The 21,951-nt window shown below is 34.7% G+C and overlaps 1 protein-coding gene across 1 annotated transcript; it reads left to right on the forward strand.

The window, feature by feature from the left end:
- Positions 1–4,776: 4,776 nt before the first annotated feature.
- Positions 4,777–21,161, forward strand: LOC131952396 (mucin-2). Its single transcript, XM_059315024.1, has 20 exons — positions 4,777–4,856; positions 5,636–5,720; positions 5,870–9,184; positions 10,174–10,191; positions 10,532–10,656; positions 11,089–11,319; positions 11,935–12,096; positions 12,658–12,865; positions 13,241–13,509; positions 13,942–14,200; positions 14,988–15,100; positions 15,675–15,798; positions 16,169–16,312; positions 16,613–16,816; positions 17,119–17,364; positions 18,073–18,289; positions 18,658–18,821; positions 19,409–19,570; positions 20,534–20,653; positions 21,007–21,161. Exons 1-20 carry the CDS (start codon positions 4,845–4,847, stop codon positions 21,159–21,161), a joined length of 6,333 nt encoding a protein of 2,110 aa, XP_059171007.1. The 5' UTR covers positions 4,777–4,844.
- Positions 21,162–21,951: the final 790 nt, after the last annotated feature.

The following is a 21,951-nucleotide window of genomic DNA, read 5'->3' on the forward strand; positions in this document are numbered from 1 at the left end:
CATTGGATGTTTGTTCTTCCTTACTTATCAGTTCAAGTGGAATAATATAGACGGCAATAAAAGCAAGAATAAATTCAAAAACATAAAAAAGGCATAAATATTGTTTTGGTTCATATATAAATAATAATCTTGCACTGTAAAGTACTGGGATTTGGTTACAAATATACATCTGGCTGTTTACTGATAAGATTGGTCATTCTAAAAACAAAACACAAAAAAGTACAATTTAAAGATGAAAATACTTTTAATAGAAGCATCAACATGTAATCACCATGGAAACTAGGCTTGTGATCCCAAACTGACACATTTTATACAAAATATTAAAAGACATTTTTAACATTGGTACTGACATAGTACAGGTGACTGGGCATAGTGCTGATCTATCCCTTCATATGCCGAGGTCAGGAAACATATACAACATCTGCCAAATGGATCGCTAGGTCTAAAGAGGAATATTTACTAGCGTAAATCGTTCATGAAATACATAATACCTGTACTCAAAATAAACTGAAAGTGTAGCATTACTACGTTCTTTTTTTTCTGCCTGACTTTGACAGTCGTTGATTCTCGACTGTGTCACACTCACCTTCTTAAAATCGACTACCACATTACTTTCTCGACATTCTGCACTTTTATCTTCGATTGTTAAATTTATAATTACGTTAACCATGCACTATTCATCATCAATATCATTTTTTTTTCGTTCGTGTCAGTGGCACATGAAGCCAGATGAAGTAGAGTTCATCTATTTCAATGACTTCCAGGGATAGTGTGGCCTTTGCTTTCATAATTCGAATCAGGTACCCAATAGAGCTGAGTGGACAAATGTAATACAAAATTAAAAGTTGATGATACACAGTGGCGTTACTAGGTCGGGGGTCACCCACACCTCCTCCAACACGTGTGTATGTCCAGTTTGGTGTCACCCCATAGGGACTGGTAAGTAGGTCACCAACCAGTTCTATGGCTCATGCAGGTTTTATTGAGCCGTAGAACTGGTTGGTGACCTACTTACCAGCCCTATATTCACAACTATTTCATTATTTTAACATGATAAAACGAGCTTAATCAGCTGCATTCTACATCAGTTGTGACACCACAATAAAACGGTTAAGGAAAAGTGACTGGTAAATACGCCCCAATCATTCCTAATTGAAGAAGGGAGAGGGGGCTTTTTCACCAACGTGAATAAATACATATAACGGGGGGGGGGGGGGGAGGAGGGGGGGGGCGCAAAATTGAAAGTGTGCCCCGGGTAACGGAATAGCTCACTATGCCTCTGCTAACGATGGCTCGTAAACTATTCCCACAGTAGAATTTTTACTCTGTTAAAAAAAGCAACGAAAAAACACATCAAGACATCTATAAATGGAGCGATGAGTAAGAAGATTTTAACATACTAAACAGGATTGAAATACCAGTGGTGCGTTGAGACACAAATTTAATTTGTTACTAAAGCTTGCTCGTGTACTATTAAAACACATTTTCTCCAAAATTGAAATGTCATTACTCCGTTCCGGCCCAATAAATGCCATCCCAGTTTTCTATAAGGTCTTGTGATTTACCCGATGTCAGTTGACTGTGGGGATATGTTGGATTATTGTTCCTGATTCACCCCAATTGGGACAAGGGCGTTAACGCTGTTGATAACTTGGATTATTGTTCCTGATTCAGAGATCTCAGAATTGGACCAAGGGCGTTAATTCTGGTGATAAGTTGGATTATTGTTCCTAATTTTCGCAACGAGGTTGAATTTACTGGAAAAAAAAACATACTTTTAATAACAACACAATTATTGTAAAAACAAAATCATAGTTATTTCATTTATACATACTTTATTTTACATATATTAGTGAAACGCAATGATAATTTTCACACTTGCTTGTAATATTCTTAATTTTAGCCAATTTATATATCATTGCAATTTATAGCTGCCATATTTTTATTTCTAGAACTTTTATATTCCAGTTTTAAACATCTTTTTTACAATGCTTCAACTTTCTTGAAATATATTCTACTCAATTTTATTTCAAGATTCGTTTAAAAGAATTGTCCAAGTTACTTTGGGGAAATACTAAGGAGAATTAAAAGAACTGCCCAAGTTACATGAGATAAAAAAAACTAAGAGAATAATAGAGGCACCAGGAAAAGAGATGTCATTATCAAGTGCCGTTAGTTGTTATCTCAACCAAATCTCGTTTCATACAAATCATATTGTCGTGGGGTTTTCTGTTATATTGTAGTTCATTAGTTGTTTTTTTTTTCAAAATCAACAATGTAATACTATATCTTTAGATTAAATTTTACAAATGCTTAGTATTATGTATCCAATATGCATGACTATAATGGTGATTTATAATTTAAAAAATGTTTTGTATGCTAGATTCGTGAATTGTTTTGTAGTAAGTCTTGTTTAATCTAATGGATATTGTAACATTTGTGTGTATATGTGGGTGTGGTGTTTTTTCCCCTGAAATTGTTATTACACCGCTGTATATAAATAGACATCTTCGTGTAAACTACACACGCTTTTTGTAACCAGAGAACGGGATGGGGTGGGGTTTAAGTATAAACAAAGTAAATTGTCGGAATACTTTTGTTTCATCAACAACACAGTAGATGTTAAACAATGGCAATACTATATGGTCAGTGGCAATACTACTAGGTCAGTGGCAATACTACTTGGTCAGTGGCAATACTACTTGGTCAGTGGCAATACTAGATGGTCAGAGGCAATACTATATTCGCAGTGGCTGTATTACATGGTCAGAGGCAATACTACGATGACAGTGGCAATACTACACTGGCACTGAAAATACTACATGGTCAGTGGCAATACTACACTGACAGTGGCAATACTAAAATAACAGTGGCAATATTACATGGTCAGTGGCAACACTACACTGACAGTGGCAATACTACATGGTCAGTGGCAATATTACATGGTCAGAGGCAATACTACAATGACAGTGGCAATACTACATTGTCAGTGGCAATACTACATTGTCAGTGGCAATACTACATTGTCAGTGGCAATACTACACTGTCAGTGGCAATACTACATTGTCAGTGGCAATACTACATTGTCAGTGGTAATACTACATTGTCGGTGGCAATACTACATTGTCAGTGGTTATACTACATTGTCAGTGGCAATACTACATTGTCAGTGGTAATACTACATTGTCAGTGGTAATACTACATTGTCAGTGGCAATACTACATTGTCAGTGGTAATACTACATTGTCAGTGGTAATACTACATTGTCAGTGGCAATACTACATTGTCAGTGGTAATACTACATTGTCAGTGGTAATACTACATTGTCAGTGGCAATACTACATTGTCAGTGGTAATACTACACTTGTCACAATGTACAAGATAATGTTAAACCACAGCAAAAATTCAGTTAAAAAAAATAACATTTTAAAATTGTGCTTCGCAAAAGTCAGCCCCCCCCCCCCTCTCCAGAATTAAAAAATTAGATGAGCTTGTTATATGTTTTAATTAACATTTAATTACAATTTAATTTTAATTACAATTAGTCGTCTTGGTAGCGTCCATTATAATTGAATGTTTTTTTCCATTTGCCTAACAATAACAATCTATAAATAGAAACTTCCGTGCACGTGACACATGGTTTGCGCAACTTAAACCCAGGGTGGGGTTCTGAACAAAGTTGTTGGTGACAAATGACAAATGACACGTACAAATGAACAAAATATGAATCTCTACCAGACAGAGAATTCCCTTAACTCAACAGGCCGTAAAAACAGTATGGCGTCTTACATTGTGAAATCTGATACAATTGTTTTTTTTTTTTTTTACAATTTTGTATTTTGTGTTTCTCTACAATTTGGGTTAAGGCCTAATTATGTTGTACTAGGGGTGAGGATGGCTAGAATGGGGGTGGGGCGGAGGAGGGAGGGGGGTTAAGGTTACTTGTCGTGCCCGTGTGTTCGTGTATGCAAGGAGAAAAAAAAGGGGGGGGGGGAGGGTAATGACACTGTTTGGTGGTGGGAGAGGAGGAAGAGTTAAAGAACACATGTAGTGTCTGGGTGTCGGGGGGTAGGGGGGGGGGGGTAGGGAAGGATGGTCGGGGTAGGGAGCACATATAATGACCGGAATGTGTGGGGAGTGAGAATTTAAGTAAGTAAAATTAGACGTGGTTAAGAAACATTAACTCTACTTCATCTGCCTCAATGCACCATCATTGCCCAAAAAGGTTAGTTACCTACTAACTGGGAAGAAGACTAAAAGTTTGAGGTCACACCAAGTGACTGTGTGTGTGGGGGGGGGGGGGCTCTGGAATTTTAAAACACGATTGTCTTAGACTTGATGAGCCTTCTGTGTCATGCATGGCGGTCCCCCCAGAGAAATAAATTAACTTCCAACTAACTCCATGCCCAGCAAAGCGGAACCAGTAAAAAAAAAAAGATCCGTGCAATAGTGAGAAAAAAAAACCGACACGGGGTACAAAAAATATCAGTTTCGTAAATCCTCCATAGTTAACGGTTCTCACTACAGCGTAAAGGGATTTTGAATATCATCCGTTATATTGCTATATTTAGTAACTGTATTACTGAATACAAATTTAAGGACCATCGGTTAAGCCCAAGTCAGATATTATTGTGGCTTTATAAACAGGAGGGTTAGTATAAAATGTGAACATTTAGTTAGAGGATCACGTTACTAAGCTTTTAATAGGCCGGTATATAAGTCGACATTTTGTCTGCTGGTTTATCTAGTCTAGCTAGCTGACCGCTTGGCTTTCATCTCAAAACTACTGGCATTTATAATTGTTTATAGACAATAGGACTATTCTAATGCATATCTAGGGGGATATGCTCCTTTCGGTAAGTAGTTTGTTTTGATAGATGCATGCATACACACACACACACACACACACACACACACACACACACACACACACACACATACATACATACATACATATATATATATATATATATATATATATATATATATATATATATATATATATATATATATATATATATATATATACACACACAAATATAACATATATATATATGGTCCACGGGGCAGACGAAGTAGAGTTTACCAGTTTCTATAACCTCTGCCTATGGATATAGTGTAATCAGCACTATGCCCAGCCGCCTTTACTTTACCTAACGTGAGTTAACTACCCATCAGAGCTGGGTGGACTCAAGGACATTCTACGGACTTGAACCTGGATTCGCCGTCCCAGCCTGCAACGCAGTGCATGCCGGGTATTTGACCTCGGCCTCGAGTCTGTAGAACGTCCCTGAGTCCATCAAGATCTGATGGGTATCTGACACACATTAGGGAAACTAAAGGCAGCTGTGCATAGCTGACCACAATATCCCTTTTTTTGCCGGGGTTATTGAAACAGATGAACTCTACTTCATCTACCCCGCATGACTTGGGCACGAAGGTGTAGATGAGAGTTCACCTAGCTAACTTACCGTATTAGCCGGCATATATCAAACCTCCATTTTTAAATTACACATTGACAACGTTTGATCACTCTACCATGAGTACTAAACCTACGCCATATTTTAGGCTATTATTATGGTTCATTTCTCCACCACGCAGCTATCCCATCAATATTTAGCATCTTTCTCAACAGATTCCGCGAAGCATGAGGTCAACAACAATGTCACGTGCAGAGAGCCTTATCGTGGTGTTTGTGGTAATCACTCTATGCCGGCCAGGTACGCTTTTGTTCTTATCGTCTGCTAGTTCAATTTTTGCAAATTGTTTAACTTTTTCAACTTTTCTTATAACCTAAATGATTAAAAATTATAGTAAATGCAATCAATCGAATGTATTTTACCCATATCTTGCTTTTTTTTTCTATCAGCAACAACACAGACTTCATCTTTTGGTATAGACTCAACAGACGCTAGTCAAAGCTTTGATGGTACCGAGATACAGACCTCTGTTCCAGGTACGGATGCAACAAAACTGTCATCCGACCCAGAACAAGTTGCAACAATACAGACATCAGTCCCCGAACAAGTTGCAACAATACAGACATCTGTTCCAGAACAAGTTGCAACAATACAGACATCTGTTCCAGAACAAGTTGCAACAATACAAATATCAACTTCTGATATTGTTGGATCAAGACATACATCTATTCCAGAACAAGTTGAAACAGTACAGACCGCTATTCCAGAACAGGTTGCCACAATACAAACATCTGTTCCAGAACAAGTTGCAACAATACAGACATCTGTTCCAGAACAATTTGCAACAATAATGACATCAGTCCAAGAACAAGTTGCAACAGTAATGACATCAGTCCCAAAACAAGTTGCAACAGTAATGACATCAGTCCCAGAACAAGTTGCAACAATACAAACATCTGTTCCAGAACAAGTTGCAACAATACAAACATCTGTTCCAGAACAAGTTGCAACAGTAATGACATCAGTCCCAGAACAAGTTGCAACAGTAATGACATCAGTCCCAGAACAAGTTGCAACAATACAGACATCTGTCCCAGAACAAGTAGCAACAATACAAACATCTGTTCCAGAACAAGTTGCAACAATAATGACATCAGTCCCAGAACAAGTTGCAACAGTAATGACATCTGTTCCAAAACAAGTTGCAACAGTACAAACATCAGTCCCAGAACAAGTTGCAACAATACAAACATCTGTTCCAGAACAAGTTGCAACTGTAATGACATCAGTCCCAGAACAAGTTGCAACAATACAAATATCTGTTCCAGAACAAGGTGCAACATTAATGACATCAGTCCCAGAACAATTTGCAACAATACAGACATCTGTCCCAGAACAAGTTGCAACAATACAAACATCTGTTCCAGAACAAGTTGCAACAATACAAACATCTGTTCTAGAACAAGTTGCAACAGTAATGACATCAGTCCCAGAACAAGTTGCAACAATACAAACATCAGTCCCAGAACAAGTTGCAACAGTAATGACATCAGTCCCAGAACAAGTTGCAACAATACAGACATCTGTTCCAGAACAAGTTGCAACAATACAAACATCTGTCCCAGAACAAGTTGCAACAGTAATGACATCAGTACCAGAACAAATTGCAACAATACAAACATCTGTTCCAGAACAAGTTGCAACAGTAATGACATCAGTCCCAGAACAAGTTGCAACAATACAGACATCTGTCCCAGAACAAGTAGCAACAATACAAACATCTGTTCCAGAACAAGTTGCAACAATAATGACATCAGTCCCAGAACAAGTTGCAACAGTAATGACATCTGTTCCAAAACAAGTTGCAACAGTACAAACATCAGTCCCAGAACAAGTTGCAACAATACAAACATCTGTTCCAGAACAAGTTGCAACTGTAATGACATCAGTCCCAGAACAAGTTGCAACAATACAAATATCTGTTCCAGAACAAGGTGCAACATTAATGACATCAGTCCCAGAACAATTTGCAACAATACAGACATCTGTCCCAGAACAAGTTGCAACAATACAAACATCTGTTCCAGAACAAGTTGCAACAATACAAACATCTGTTCTAGAACAAGTTGCAACAGTAATGACATCAGTCCCAGAACAAGTTGCAACAATACAAACATCAGTCCCAGAACAAGTTGCAACAGTAATGACATCAGTCCCAGAACAAGTTGCAACAATACAGACATCTGTTCCAGAACAAGTTGCAACAATACAAACATCTGTCCCAGAACAAGTTGCAACAGTAATGACATCAGTACCAGAACAAATTGCAACAATACAAACATCTGTTCCAGAACAAGTTGCAACAGTAATGACATCAGTACCAGAACAAGTTGCAACAGTAATGACATCAGTCCCAGAACAAGTTGCAACAATACAAACATCTGTCCCAGAACAAGTTGCAACAGTAATGACATCAGTCCCAGAACAAGTTGCAACAATACAGACATCTGTCCCAGAAAAAGTAGCAACAATACAAACATCTGTTCCAGAACAAGTTGCAACAATAATGACATCAGTCCCAGAACAAGTTGCAACAGTAATGACATCTGTTCCAAAACAAGTTGCAACAATACAAACATCTGTTCCAGAACAAGTTGCAACAGTAATGACATCAGTCCCAGAACAAGTTGCAACAGTAATGACATCAGTCCCAGAACAAGTTGCAACAGAAATTACATCAGTCCCAGAACAAGTTGCAACAGTAATGACATCAGTCCCAGAACAAGTTGCAACAATACAAACATCTGTCCCAGAACAAGTTGCAACAGTAATGACATCAGTCCCAGAACAAGTTGCAACAATACAAGTATCTGCTCCAGAACAAGTTGCAACAAAAATGACATCAGTCCCAGAACAAGTTGCAACAGTAATTACTTCAGTCCCAGGTCAAGTTGCAACAAAACAAGTATCTGCTCCAGAACAAGTTGCAACAAAAATGACATCAGTTCCAGAACAAGATGCAACACTACTGACATCTGTTTCAGAACAAGTTGCAACAATGCAAACATCAACTTCTGATATTGTTGGCACAATACATACATCTGTTCCAGAACAAGTTGCAACAATACAAACATCTTTTGTAGAACAAATTGCAACAATACAAACATCTAGTTCTGATGTCGGTGCAACAATACACACCTCTGTTCCAGAACAATTTGCAACAATATTGACGTCAATCCCAGAACATGTTGCAACATTACATACATCTGTTCCAAATCAATTTTCAACAATACAAAGATCTACTTCTGATATTGTTGGCACAATACATACATCTCTTCCAGAACAAGTTGCAACATCACATACTAGCTCATCACAAGATGTGTCAAAATTCTCAAGTCTTTCTATGCAATCCGCCTTGCTATCATCAAATTATGAAACTTTTGCCACCTACATTGAGTTGAGTTATTCAACTTATGCCCAAACTTCCACACTAACAGTTCGATCAACTAGCATGTTACATTCGGAATCGTCTTCAACGTTTATCATGACGTCAGCTTCCGGCACGCCTTCCGTGCACTTTTCAACGCAGCCAGCGACACCGGAAGTGATCACCTCAACTGAGGTTAAAGCCACTAGTACTCTCATTTTTTCACAAACTTCCTCCATCTACTCGCAGAACACCTCTGACGTCACCCCAAGTACGACCTCTGACGTCACAACGACTCACCCCACCACACAACCAACAAAGACTACCACTGACTTTCGTGAGTAACTCGGTCCAGGCATTGCCACTTGCTATATTTGATAAAGTCTAAGCATTTTCACTCAAATATAAAAAAATCTTGATTTTATGAGAAAAAAATTATTACTTTAAGGACTAGATCTAGATCTATATATGCAATATATGGTGTATAAATAAAGACCAGTAGTTCAAAACCAGGGTTCTAGGGGTTTAATGAGTCAGTCTCAAGACACACACACACAACTCATGTGATTCACTGTCGGATTTTGGAGCCCCCCCGCCCCCCCCCCCCCCCAAAAAAAAAACCAACGTCTACAGCCCCATCCCCCCTTCACTCTAACGAAATAGACTTTATACAGAAAATACATCCTTTACCAGTGTCCACACCCCACCCCCCCTGGAAATTTTAGTATGTATCTATATATATAATTCTCTTCTTCGAGCCGTTAGAAAACAAGCTGCAAACGCTCTCCCTACCTCCCCACCCCTACATGGTTTTAGTGAGCTGTGTTCACTCTAAATGTTTACAAGCAGAGCCAACGATTTTAAACGTAGGGGGGGGGGGGGAGGGGGGAGGGGGGGGGAGGGGGGGGGGAATGGGGGTTTAGTGTTTTAAAGCAAATATTTTCAGTGGCAGCATTGGTTCTGTCGAATTCACAAATTATGACTTACTGAAAAGTAGAAAAAACAACAACTAAATAGCGGCGTATGTTATGCCGCGGGCCGGCTCGTATATAGATAAATAAATAAATAAAATAAAAAAAAATAAATAAATAAATAAAAAATATAGGGCCTATATATATATATATATATATATATATATATATATATATATATATATATATATATATATGCCTAAAATATGTACATAAGCCAATAAAAGCCTCAAAGGCTTTTTAAGGCCAGGCTTTATATGTGTATGCCTAAAGTACAAGAAATATCTATATATTGTTTTGTAGACTGCAATTTTTATCTGCTATTTTATCCACTATTTTTATCATTGTCTTTCAGCTTCGTCTGAACAAAGGAGTAAGTAACATATAATTAATTTAATTAGACAGTGTTACCTATTTTAAATTTTTTTAAAATGTAATCAACTGTCAATTAGACAGTGTTACATATTTTTAAAAATTAAATGTAATCAACTATTTTGTTAGGCATCCTTTTAAATTTTCACATACTCATATAGACTTGCTCATCGCAAGGTTTGGGTTTTGAGCATTCTTGTGTGGGATGGTTAACTTATAGGTAGACTTAATGCCTAAGATATGTATTAGCATAATAAGCATAATAAGCATAATAAGCATTAATTAGGCCTATAGAAGTCAGTTTGCTTTCAATGTGACACTGCATCACCTTTCTCTTTCAGCATTTTACCGCTATGGCCTTGCATATGGTGACAGGAAATTGAACCTCGAGTGGGGGGCACTCAGTGAGGCCATTTACTTCAGCACAGGTGTTCCGTTTGGTCCAGATCTCAAGTACTTTGGTCACGTAGGTCAATGTGTTATTTTTTTTGTTCAGATCTCAAGTACTTTGCTCACGTAGGTCAATGTGTTTTTTTTTGTGACGTTATACACACTAATTAATTTTTAAAACAAGTTTTATTTTTTTCCAAATAAAAAAAGTAGCTTTCCTTGTCCTTGACTGTTATCATCAAATTTATTCCAGTTTTAATTTTTTTCATAATTTAAAAAAAAATTTAAATTTAAATTAAAGTGGAGGTGTGATAGCCTATTTAATTTAGACCAGTGATTAAACTGAATAAAATTATTAATTTAAAATTTAAGTCTTCTGTGTTTATTTCCTCTATTCATTTGATTTATTTATGTATATAATATATACTTGATGGTTCTATAAGCAAACAATTGAAGTTCACGTGAACGCAACTATTCAATTAATGTCTAAATGTCTTCACACCCTCAGGTTTCTATTGACGGAGCCATCACATTTGGGGAGCCATGGAGACTGCCTAACCCTGACCTTGAATTTGCCTATTCTCGAGGCCTCTCCATTCTGTCACCCTTCTGGTCGTACGTAGATCCGTACAATGAGAGAACGGAAGTGTTCTACCACCTGTACGAGGCTGTTAGAACAACTGGCACCAACTTCTCCTCACCATTATTGATGGATGTTCTAGACAGAGCTTCTAGTGATGTTAGTTGTTTTTTTATTCCACATGAAAAAATTATTTGTTCACATCTTTTTTTTGTAGGTTACATTTAATGACTATGACTAAATGTCAGTAATTTTTATAATTCCAACTTGTTTTTACACCTTCACAAAATGTTTTTCACTAAGAGCTTCTTTAGAACAAATTATATTTTAAAAATCTAGCACAAGAAACCTAGCAGAAAATATAGGCATTTGCTTACATGGCTGATATTTTGAACTAGATGAACACAAATCATTTTCAAGTACAAAAACTTGAATACTTAACTAACATGTTATATTGTGTTTATTATACTTAGTTAAAGTTTTATTATATCTACTTTTCTTTTATGCCCTAAAAAAAATTTCTTTTTATGAATAGGGAAAATTTATATAGAAAGTTTTTTTTTTAAATTTAAAAAAAACAAACAATTGATTGACATTGTGTGTTAGATTTTAAATGCCCGTGATTGGCCTAGGTATTGTGTCTATAAAAAAAAATGGCAAGGTAAAAAAATAGTGTTTCTTATTTATAAACAATTGGCCAACCAAAAATAAGCAAGCAATGTATTTTTTTTGTAAAGAGACATGAGCAATGAATGTAACTATTGTAACTCCCAGGTTAGAGAGTTCTACCATGGAGCAGACACAAGGTACTTCAATGCCACAACTGTTCTGGTGGTGACGTGGGTGGATGTCAAGCCTTATTCCTGGTACTCCTGGTACTGTCTGAACAAGCAGGACCCTAAGAGTCACAAAGTACAGTCCTATTGCAACTCACAGGTAACACAATCTTTGTCTATCATATTAAAGTTTTTTTTATATATACATGATTCAATATGTATTCTTTTAACTGAGTTACTGGCCTTTATTTGAGTGTTTACCATGTGAATGAGTTACTGGCCTTTATTTGAGTGTTTACCATGTGAATGAGTTGCTGGCCTTTATTTGAGTGTTTACCATGTGAGTGAGTTACTGGCCTTAATTTGAATTTTTACCATGTGAGTGAGTTAATGAGTACAAGACCATGTTGTGTCTTGGCTAAGATCCTTGTGATTAAATCTTGTAGGCTAACTTGAGAGGTTCAAACAGGTTTTAAGTCATTACTCTAAGAAGAGACAATGTTAGCAGGCTTATTAATGAGAATATAAAACCAGAGTCCTGCAAACCTAGACAGTTTATAGTTGTATGTTTTACAGGATGAAATTCTGGCAGTGAGAATACTTTCAAGATTTGCTCCTTTAAAAAAATAACTGACATTGAGATTTATATTGTACATTAAGTAATGGAAAAATAGTTAACTATAAAATTAATCCACATTATTACCTCCCTTTAAAATTGCAGGCAGAGACCAATACGTTTCAAAGTGTTTATGTGACGGATGGTGAAACTGGATACGTTATCACAATCTATCAGGCTGGAGGAATGCGCTGGAAGTTTGATAAAAACAGACCGGTTGCCGTGGGGTTTGTGACTAAAGAGAAGAAAAAAGATTACGGTGCGACAAAGTCAAAGTTTTCCACAGCTCTGGGCACTGTGATTGGCAATACAGGTCAGATTTGTTTTCCTCTTTATGCCCCCAACTGGGACAGAAGAAGTGAGCTCTAATTTCACTTTGTTGCATCTAAATATTGAAATTTAACAGAGATTGTTTTATATTTTACTGGGGTTTTTCAGGGATTTAAAATCACTAAATAATTACAAAACTGTGAACAATGTACTCAATTACAGATTCAAGTTCTTCTTTATAAAATGTTAATTATTGATTCTTTGTTAACAATCTAAACTTGATATAGTTATAAGGCAAAATAAATAAATTAAATAAAATAAAAAGTAAGAACATCTGAATATCATTATAAATTATTTATAGCTTTTTAGAACATGAAATTAATTTTTTTTAACAATTTTTGTTCTTGAAATGATTTAGGCCTCGTAGGAACCTTCTTCGACCTGGTGGGTCAAACAGACAACCCAGCACAAAAATGTTCCAGTTTTTACACCAGGAATCAGTTCCTGCTGGGTGACTCTCAGTTCAAACAACACATCAGGCAGCTGTTTGACTGCCCGTGTACAATGGACAGGCTCGGCAGACAGTGGTGGCGTGTGGACACTAATCAAACTGACGATAAGATTTATTGTTACGCTATTTCACCCCTTCACATGGGTAAACTCTTTCCTGGGAATTATTTAAACAAGGTAACATGTCAAAGCAGAAAATACTTTTTTTAATTGTAAAACTCTTCATTGATAAATGTTTAAAAAGAGATTTACTATGTATAAAAAGTTATGTACAGTTCTACCACGGATAATAAAGAGGTGAAGTCAGCTTCATCAACTCATCTCCATTTTATCTGGGCAAATGTGGGCACGTTCTATGGGATTCTGAGAACTGAATTTCAGACTTTGATGTTTGCATTCTCTGTTCTAGCACTCAATATGCTGTTTATAATAAACTATATATATATATATATATATATATATATATATATATATATATATATATATATATATATATATATATATATATATATATATATATATATATATATATATATAAAATTCCAATAAATGAAATTCAGTGCTAAACTTTCTTTTATTCTTTGTTTGTTTTCATATATTTTTCTCCAGCTGTGTTGCTATTTATTTACTCCCCCACCTGGTAAACAACGACGGAACTGGAACCGGGCGAGACGCCAAGCTCCATACATCTCTGGTCAGATTCTCACACAGAACCCGTTTGAGGGATGGGGCGATGTGCGCAAGTATGTGGAAGAGGATTTGAACCCTCAGCAGTGGTGTTGTCAGCAGGCCAGCAAGGATTTCTGTGACCTTTACGGCCAGGTGAGGCCAGATCTGGGATGTTCGTCTGAGGCTGAGTACTTAACAGGTAAACACATTTTTTGTTTAAATAACGTGAAATGAGGTACTTAACAGGTGAACACGTTTTATGTTTAAATAATGTAAAATGAGGTACTTAACAGGTGAACACATTTTTTGTTTCAATAATGTGAAATGAGGCATTTAATTAATTGAATACATTTTTTGATTAAATAATGTGAAATGAGGTACTTAATTATGTGAATACATTTTTTGTTTAAATCATGCCAAAAGAGTTATTTAATTAAGTAAATACATTAATTTTTAAATAATGTGAGATTGAGTATTTAACAGTTTTTGTGTTTAAATAATATGAAATGAGGTACAAAATTAGGTAAACACATTTTTAAAAAAAATAATGAGATATATCACACTTTTTAATTTGAACAAATGTCTTTTAATACATTAATATGCATGAAAATATTTTCGAAGTTGTAATGAATTTCCAAAATTGATGTTACAGTTTTGGAAAAAAATAAATTAAAAAAAAATCTGTTTGATAATTAGAAATTTGTAAACAAGACTTGAGAAGGTTATGTATTAAGTGTTTATATTCACATCTGATCTTGTGTGCATTTAATAAAAAATATTATTTTTTTATCTAACTTTTAATACATTGGTAAAATGTGTAGTATGTTTTCTTCAATCTGCTGTAAAATAAGGTAAACGATTGGTGTGTAAATATTAACCACCTTAATTACAGTATGGTGTGCCACACACATCACAGCACTGTTGTAAAACTGTGAAAACGTGAAAACAATTTGTGTGTAAATACTAACGATCTTAATTAATTACAGCTACTTTCTGGGGTGACCCCCACATCACCACGCTGGACAACAAGAAGTACAGTCTGAATGGATGGTGTGAGTACACCCTGTTGGAGGTACCTGAAGCTCACCTGACCATCCAGGTGAGTGGACACTGTGGGTTGTTTACGTTGAGAGTTTGACATCCTGGGACTTAATCAACACTGGATTGTGTAGTTGTGTGGAAGTGTTTAATGACTGGCTTGAATGTTTGAAGCTTTATGAGTCTACCCAGGCAGAGTTTCTTCCAGGCATCTCAGAACAAAATGGAATTTGTATAGAAAATATATACTTTTGACAGTGTCCGCCACCCCCCCCCCCCCCCCCCTGAAAATTTCAAGTGCACCCCCGGAGAAAAAAGTCTGGAAGAAACACTGTACCAAGGCTTATTCAGTACCTGACTTAAAGGCAACTTACCTTGTATTGACTACATTTCCCTTTATGTTATGTGGTAGCAAAAAAAGGTTATTATTTCCTTTTCTGCTAAAGGAACCATCATGTCCAAAAATTGATTATTAACATAACATTTTTCTTTATAAGTGTTGTTTTAAATAGACATTCATTCTTTTTATTTTAACATTCTTTAATGCTGCATATTGTTCTAAGATTATTTATATATCAATGTATTGTACAAAGGGACATAACAATTGTAAGTTCTAATTTTATCTCTTCTTTCAGGTAAGGACTGACAGAGCTCTAAATATAAATGGGACATTGACCAACGCAACAGTTTTTGTGGCTTTAGCAGCAAGGGAGGGTAACTCTTCCCAGGTTCAAGTTGAGTTGTCTCTTAATAAAACTTGTGAGTTTGTCATTTTTAACTAAAGCTAATGAACAAAAATTTCAACTAGTAAATAAAATGCTTTATTTTAGTAATTAATGCGCAAACATCCTATGTAAATTAGTTTGTATTAGTAAATCACACAAAAAATTATAATTATTTACTAAATAGAACTAATATTTATATTAAGTTGCACTAAGGATTAATCCGAAAAATAATTCACATTTATCTGTAAACTTAGAAATAATATCATGTTTCCATATTGCTGTTAATTACACAAAAAGTAAAACCTATAATTTGCCTGATTTAAAATGTTAACTAGGTTTTAGAAAATGTGATGCATAAATTAAATTAATTTCACGTCTGATGGATTATGAAATTATTTCTACAGCCATGGTGATTCTTGTGGATAGCATGGATATCACAAAACAGTTTTATGCCTCAGAAACCTACAAGACCTTCATAGAAAACAGTTTTACACTGGAGCGAGACCAGAGCCTTGATGAAACAACTTTAATTATTGGATTTACTTCAGGTGGGTTTCCTGTTGAACTTTTTTAAAGTAATTCTTTTTATTAAAGGGTGAATTCTATTAGACTGCTGTAACTTAATATAACTTATTGCAAATTAACAACATGACAAATTTTATGTATTTTCTCATGAAAACAATTAACAAAGGTTTAGGCCAGAATTAGGGTAGTCTGCTCAAAATGTGTTTCAATAAAAAGTTTCTTTCAAAAAATTTTCTTTTAATAACAACCTTCTTTGTTTATCAGCAATAACTATTCTCCGACCATTCCATGTTTTTATTTACCTTAATTTCATCACCTGTTAGGTGTAAGCTTAAAAGTGTCCATGGGTGTCAGGTGTCTGGAGTTTTCTGTTGAGGCCAGTATAAGTCTGAAGGGGAAGTTGCATGGACTTCTGGGTAATTATAATGGTAATGTCACAGACGAGTTTACATTGCCAGATGGCACAGTGCTGACAGAGGCTGAAACCAACACAGAAAGAAAAATATTTGAAAACTTTGGCAAAAAATGTGAGTTATCACTGTAAATACATGTGTATGTTGTTAATGGACATGTATTGTTTAAATAGCAAAAAAAAATAGTGTCATAAATTTACTAACTCTATCATGCACCAATTTAATATGTTGTCAAAATGGCATCAATTTGTGCATATATTATATTAATTCACCTAATAAATCAAGTAAATTATTAAATGTAAAGTAACCACCCCCCATTTAGCCTTGGTGTCATCCCATAAATGGTGTCACCCTGTGTGGTTCACATTCTTTCCCTTGCTACGCCACTGATCTAATTTTTGCTGAAACTATTTCAGGGGAAGTAACTCCAAACAACACCATCTTCAAATATGGCCCTGGTGAAACTGCTGCTAACTATAGCCATCCAGAGTTTGTTCCCTTGTTCCGTGAGGACTTTGATGTGAAAAAACTGAGTGAAGCCGAAGCCTTCTGTGGGGAAGACGATGCGTGTACATTTGATTATCTGCTGACTGGGGACCCAGTGTTTGCCACCTACTCCAACAGCACAAGTCAAGAATCATCGGAAACTGCCCAAGCTCTCAGTAAAATCTTTTTTTTTTACTTTTATAAAGCCTAGTTTATGCAATGCAAAACTCCTTATCATTTAGATTTGAAAACATTCTGGTTTTGGGTGGGAAAACATGTTTGCTAACTCGAAAAGTTCTGAGTTCAGAACCCAGGCAGATGAGGCTTGTTAGCTGGGGACAGCAACACATGTAGGAGAGGAAACTCTAAAATCAAACAACAGCTGCTGTTTTGTAGTTTGTTCTTGGTTTGACAAGATCAAACAACTGCCTAGAATGTAATTGGGCGGACACAGGTTATGGAAGCAAATTCAGAAAGTAAAGCAGACTGAAGCCTTAGTCATATGGGACATAACATTTTGACACGTAAATGTGTTGGAGTAAGCCCCCTCCAATATTACAATTACAACAACAAAGGAGATGACATACAATCTAATTTTCTAAAAGCTCTATTGAGTAATCTTTAATAATGTCATTTATACAATATCACTTTCTGTTTTTTGAATACTAAAATAATTTTTTTAAACTTGAAATTATTTTCAACTACTTTTATTAGTGTTGTTTATTGGAACTTTTAAATATTTAAATAAAAAGTGACTTTTAAAAAACTATTAATAATACACATACTACAGATTCCAGCAATTTTTGTATTACATTAAGATATTATCCTCATGTCATGACTTTTTTTTGGTTCAATCAGTTCTTTAAAAATGTTTTTTTTTTAAGGAAACAATAACCCAAATTTAACCATTGCTGGTGGGCTGAATGATAACAACCAATGGGAAGTGACAGCTGGACGGAACAACTCCATCAAAGTGACAGCTTTTGATGCTGATGGAGACAATGTCACATTTTTTGTTCTTGATGACCCAGTTGGAGTAACAATTTTAAATGATGGAACAATTGTCTATGTTCCTGATGAGAACAACCCTGTGGTAATTCGGTAAGGCTTTTAATATTGGTTCATACTATGAATTTGTTCCATTAATTTAGTAAGGCTTTTAACATTGGTTCATACTAAGAATTTGTTCCATTAATTTAGTAAGGCTTTTAACATTGGTTCATACTAAGAATTTGTTCCATTAATTTAGTAAGGCTTTTAACATTGGTTCATACTAAGAATTTGTTCCATTAATTAAGTAAGGCTTTTAACATTGGTTCATACTAAGAATTTGTTCCATTAATTTAGTAAGGCTTTTAACATTGGTTCATACTAAGAATTTGTTCCATTAATTAAGCAAGGCTTTTAACATTGTTTTAATTATCTGCATTACAGAGTTTAAACAAAAACTTTTGTAATCTGTATCTCAGGATACAAGCAAAAGACAGCAAAGATGGCTACTCTAATGTGATCACGGTCAGCACCGCCATCTGCAGCAACTGTAGCGGACACGGAACTTGTAAGAAAGACTTGGCGGCAGTTAGCAGCCCTCTTTACACTGTCTACACCTGTCAATGTTTTCCTGCATTTACAGGTTGGTCAGCATTTGTCTTCCTAGAATTTTTTTATCAGAAATTTTTTTTTTTCAAATTTGAAAATGAATTAATTTAAATTCAAAAGCCTAGCATTCACAATTACTTTCTTTTATTAGATTTTAAAAAATTCATGGAACATGACATGATAAAAAATATTTTTTTAAACTTTCCTATGAAATTTATCCTGGGATTATTTTTATCTTTCATGTTTCTTTTTTGCAGTGAATGCAGTTGTTTATGGAGCAATTAAAACAAAATGTAACATATACAATATGTTATTACAGAATTAACTTAAATATGACAGATTTTTTAAACATCCCAACCTTTTTGTACCTTTTTTTTTTCACACTCCTAAAAACAGACACATAGATAAGACCAGAATTTATAAAATTACTTGTTTATATTTCTACAGAAATTTAAAAAATTACTCCAGATAAAAATCAAGAAACAATGAAAGCATTTTATTCCTACTGCTTGGATGGAAGCTGGCATCTTGCACTTTTCATGTTTATGTTGTTAATATTGTGTTGATATTATGTTGATATTTTGTTTATTATTTTTTATTTTGTTGATATTTTGTTTATAGGGAGCATCTGTAACCAGACCTACAACGCTTGTCGTGATGACCCATGCATGTTGGGGCAGGAGTGTTTTGACCTGACCCCTGATGAGCAAGGATTCAACACCACTGGCTACAGGTGTGGTGCCTGCCCCAGTGGGTATGAGATGGTTGGCGGAGTTTGTACAGGTAACTAAGTCTAAGAAAACAGTATCAGGTAACTGAATGTTAAGAGAATCTGTGTAAAGTGATTTAATTGCTTAGACAACATACTTGGGATGGGTTACTTTATAAGCCAGACAAAATATAGTTGGGTATAGCTGTGTTGATTTGTTTGTACTATTTATAAATCAGACAAAATATAGTTGGGTATAGCGTGTTGATTTGTTTGTACTATTTATAAATCAGACAAAATATAGTTGGATATAGCGTGTTGATTTGTTTGTACTATTTATAAACCACACAAAATATAGTTGTGTATAGTGTTGATTTGTTTGTACTATTTATAAACCAGACTAAATATAGTTGGGTATAGCTGTGTTGATTTGTTTGCACTATTTTCAAACCAGACAAAATATAGTTGGATATAGCGTGTTGATTTGTTTGTACTATTTTCAAACCAGACAAAATATAGTTGGATATAGCGTGTTGATTTGTTTGTACTATTTATAAACCAGACAAAATATAGTTGGATATAGTGTGTTGATTTGTTTGCACTATTTATAAATAAGACTAAATATAGTTGTTTTGATTTGTTTGTACTATTTATAAACCAGACATTAATGAATGTGATGGTGATTTGTTTGTACTATTTATAAACCAGACATTAATGAATGTGATGGTGATTTGTTTGTACTATTTATAAACCAGACATTAATGAATGTGATGGTGATTTGTTTGTACTATTTATAAACCAGACATTAATGAATGTGATGGTGATTTGTTTGTACTATTTATAAACCAGACATTAATGAATGTGATGGTGATTTGTTTGTACTATTTATAAACCAGACATTAATGAATGTGATGGTGATTTGTTTGTACTATTTATAAACCAGACATTAATGAATGTGATGGTGATTTGTTTGTACTATTTATAAACCAGACATTAATGAATGTGATGGTGATTTGTTTGTACTATTTATAAACCAGACATTAATGAATGTGATGGTGCCAACCTCTGCCAGCAGAACTGTACAAACACAGAGGGCGCCTATCTTTGTGAATGTAACCATGGTTACATACTTAACAAGGACAAAAAAACATGTGATGGTAAGAGCAGACACTTATTTTATTAGCACATTTTAGCCAAGTGTTGAGTAGAAGATTAAAGTGAAATTTTTAATACATTTTAAAAATATTTATTTAAAATTTATTAATTTTTTGTGTTTTATTAGTTAAGAATATAAGACTAATTCAACAACATTGCTTTACTTTTCAGCAATTTTTATTTTATATCTAAATTTTGAGTACACTTTAAAATTTTAAATCAAGAATAACAAAGTAAGGACAATTATATTATAACATACTCTGTGCACTGATTAATTAGAGAGAATTTTTGTTTTCAGATTTAACTAATTTGGTTATTGATTATAAAGATTAATTAATTAAAATATTCTACTCAGATATCAATGAATGTAATAGGGGCACTAGTCCCTGTGACCAGCTATGTGAGAACACTGTAGGCTCTTTTTCCTGTGGCTGCTTGTCTGGCTACACTCGTGTAAACAGTACACAGTGTGTACAAGGTTGGAAAATTGTTGCATTTTTTAACTTTTGAATGAGGAATCTAAAATTTTTTTTCAAAAGTTGTTTTAGCTCATACTAAATTTATTTAAATTTCAATTTCATCATCTTTTTCATTGTTTTATTTAATTATCCCACAAATTTTAAATTTCAACGTAGCTATTTTTTTTCTTTTGTAAAGAGGAATTTGCAAGGGACATTTGCAAGGGACATAATTGTTCACAACTTTGTCAGGTTGAGAATGGAACAGCCTCCTGTCAATGTTCCTCTGGGTTTGTTCTAGAAAAAAATGGAACAATTTGTCAAAGTGAGAGTTACAACATACTAATAATTTTAAAATCTTTGAGCCTTATGAAAGCTTTTTGTTTTAAAATTTATACCAAAATTATATTTTCAATATTTTGGTATTAAAGAAAGCAATGAGGTTATAATAACTAAACTCCCAATTTGTACTGGAACTGATTAGTTATTGTTTTAAAACGTGCAGATGTTAATGAGTGCAGTTCTGTGATTAAACCCTGTAGCCAGTTGTGTACAGACACAGATGGCGGATTTGTCTGCTCTTGCAATCCTGGCTACTTCCTGTTAGCTGATGGGGTCTCCTGCTTAGGTAGGTTACAAACAAACTTTGAAAATGACATTGTTCTATATTGGTCATTTTTGCACGTGTTAGCTTTAGAATTAATTTAAAAAGAAAAAATTGTTCTTTAAGATATGAGTGCATTGTTAGGATTATAATTCATTCACTATTTATAAGTTTTTTTTTATTACATTAAATCAACATAAATTAAATAAAATGATCTGTTTATATTAATTTGAGAAAC

Source organism: Physella acuta, unplaced genomic scaffold (genome assembly GCF_028476545.2).
Source record: "Physella acuta isolate Inbredline_101_S28 unplaced genomic scaffold, ASM2847654v3 ptg000872l, whole genome shotgun sequence".
Taxonomy (NCBI): Eukaryota; Metazoa; Mollusca; class Gastropoda; family Physidae; genus Physella; species Physella acuta.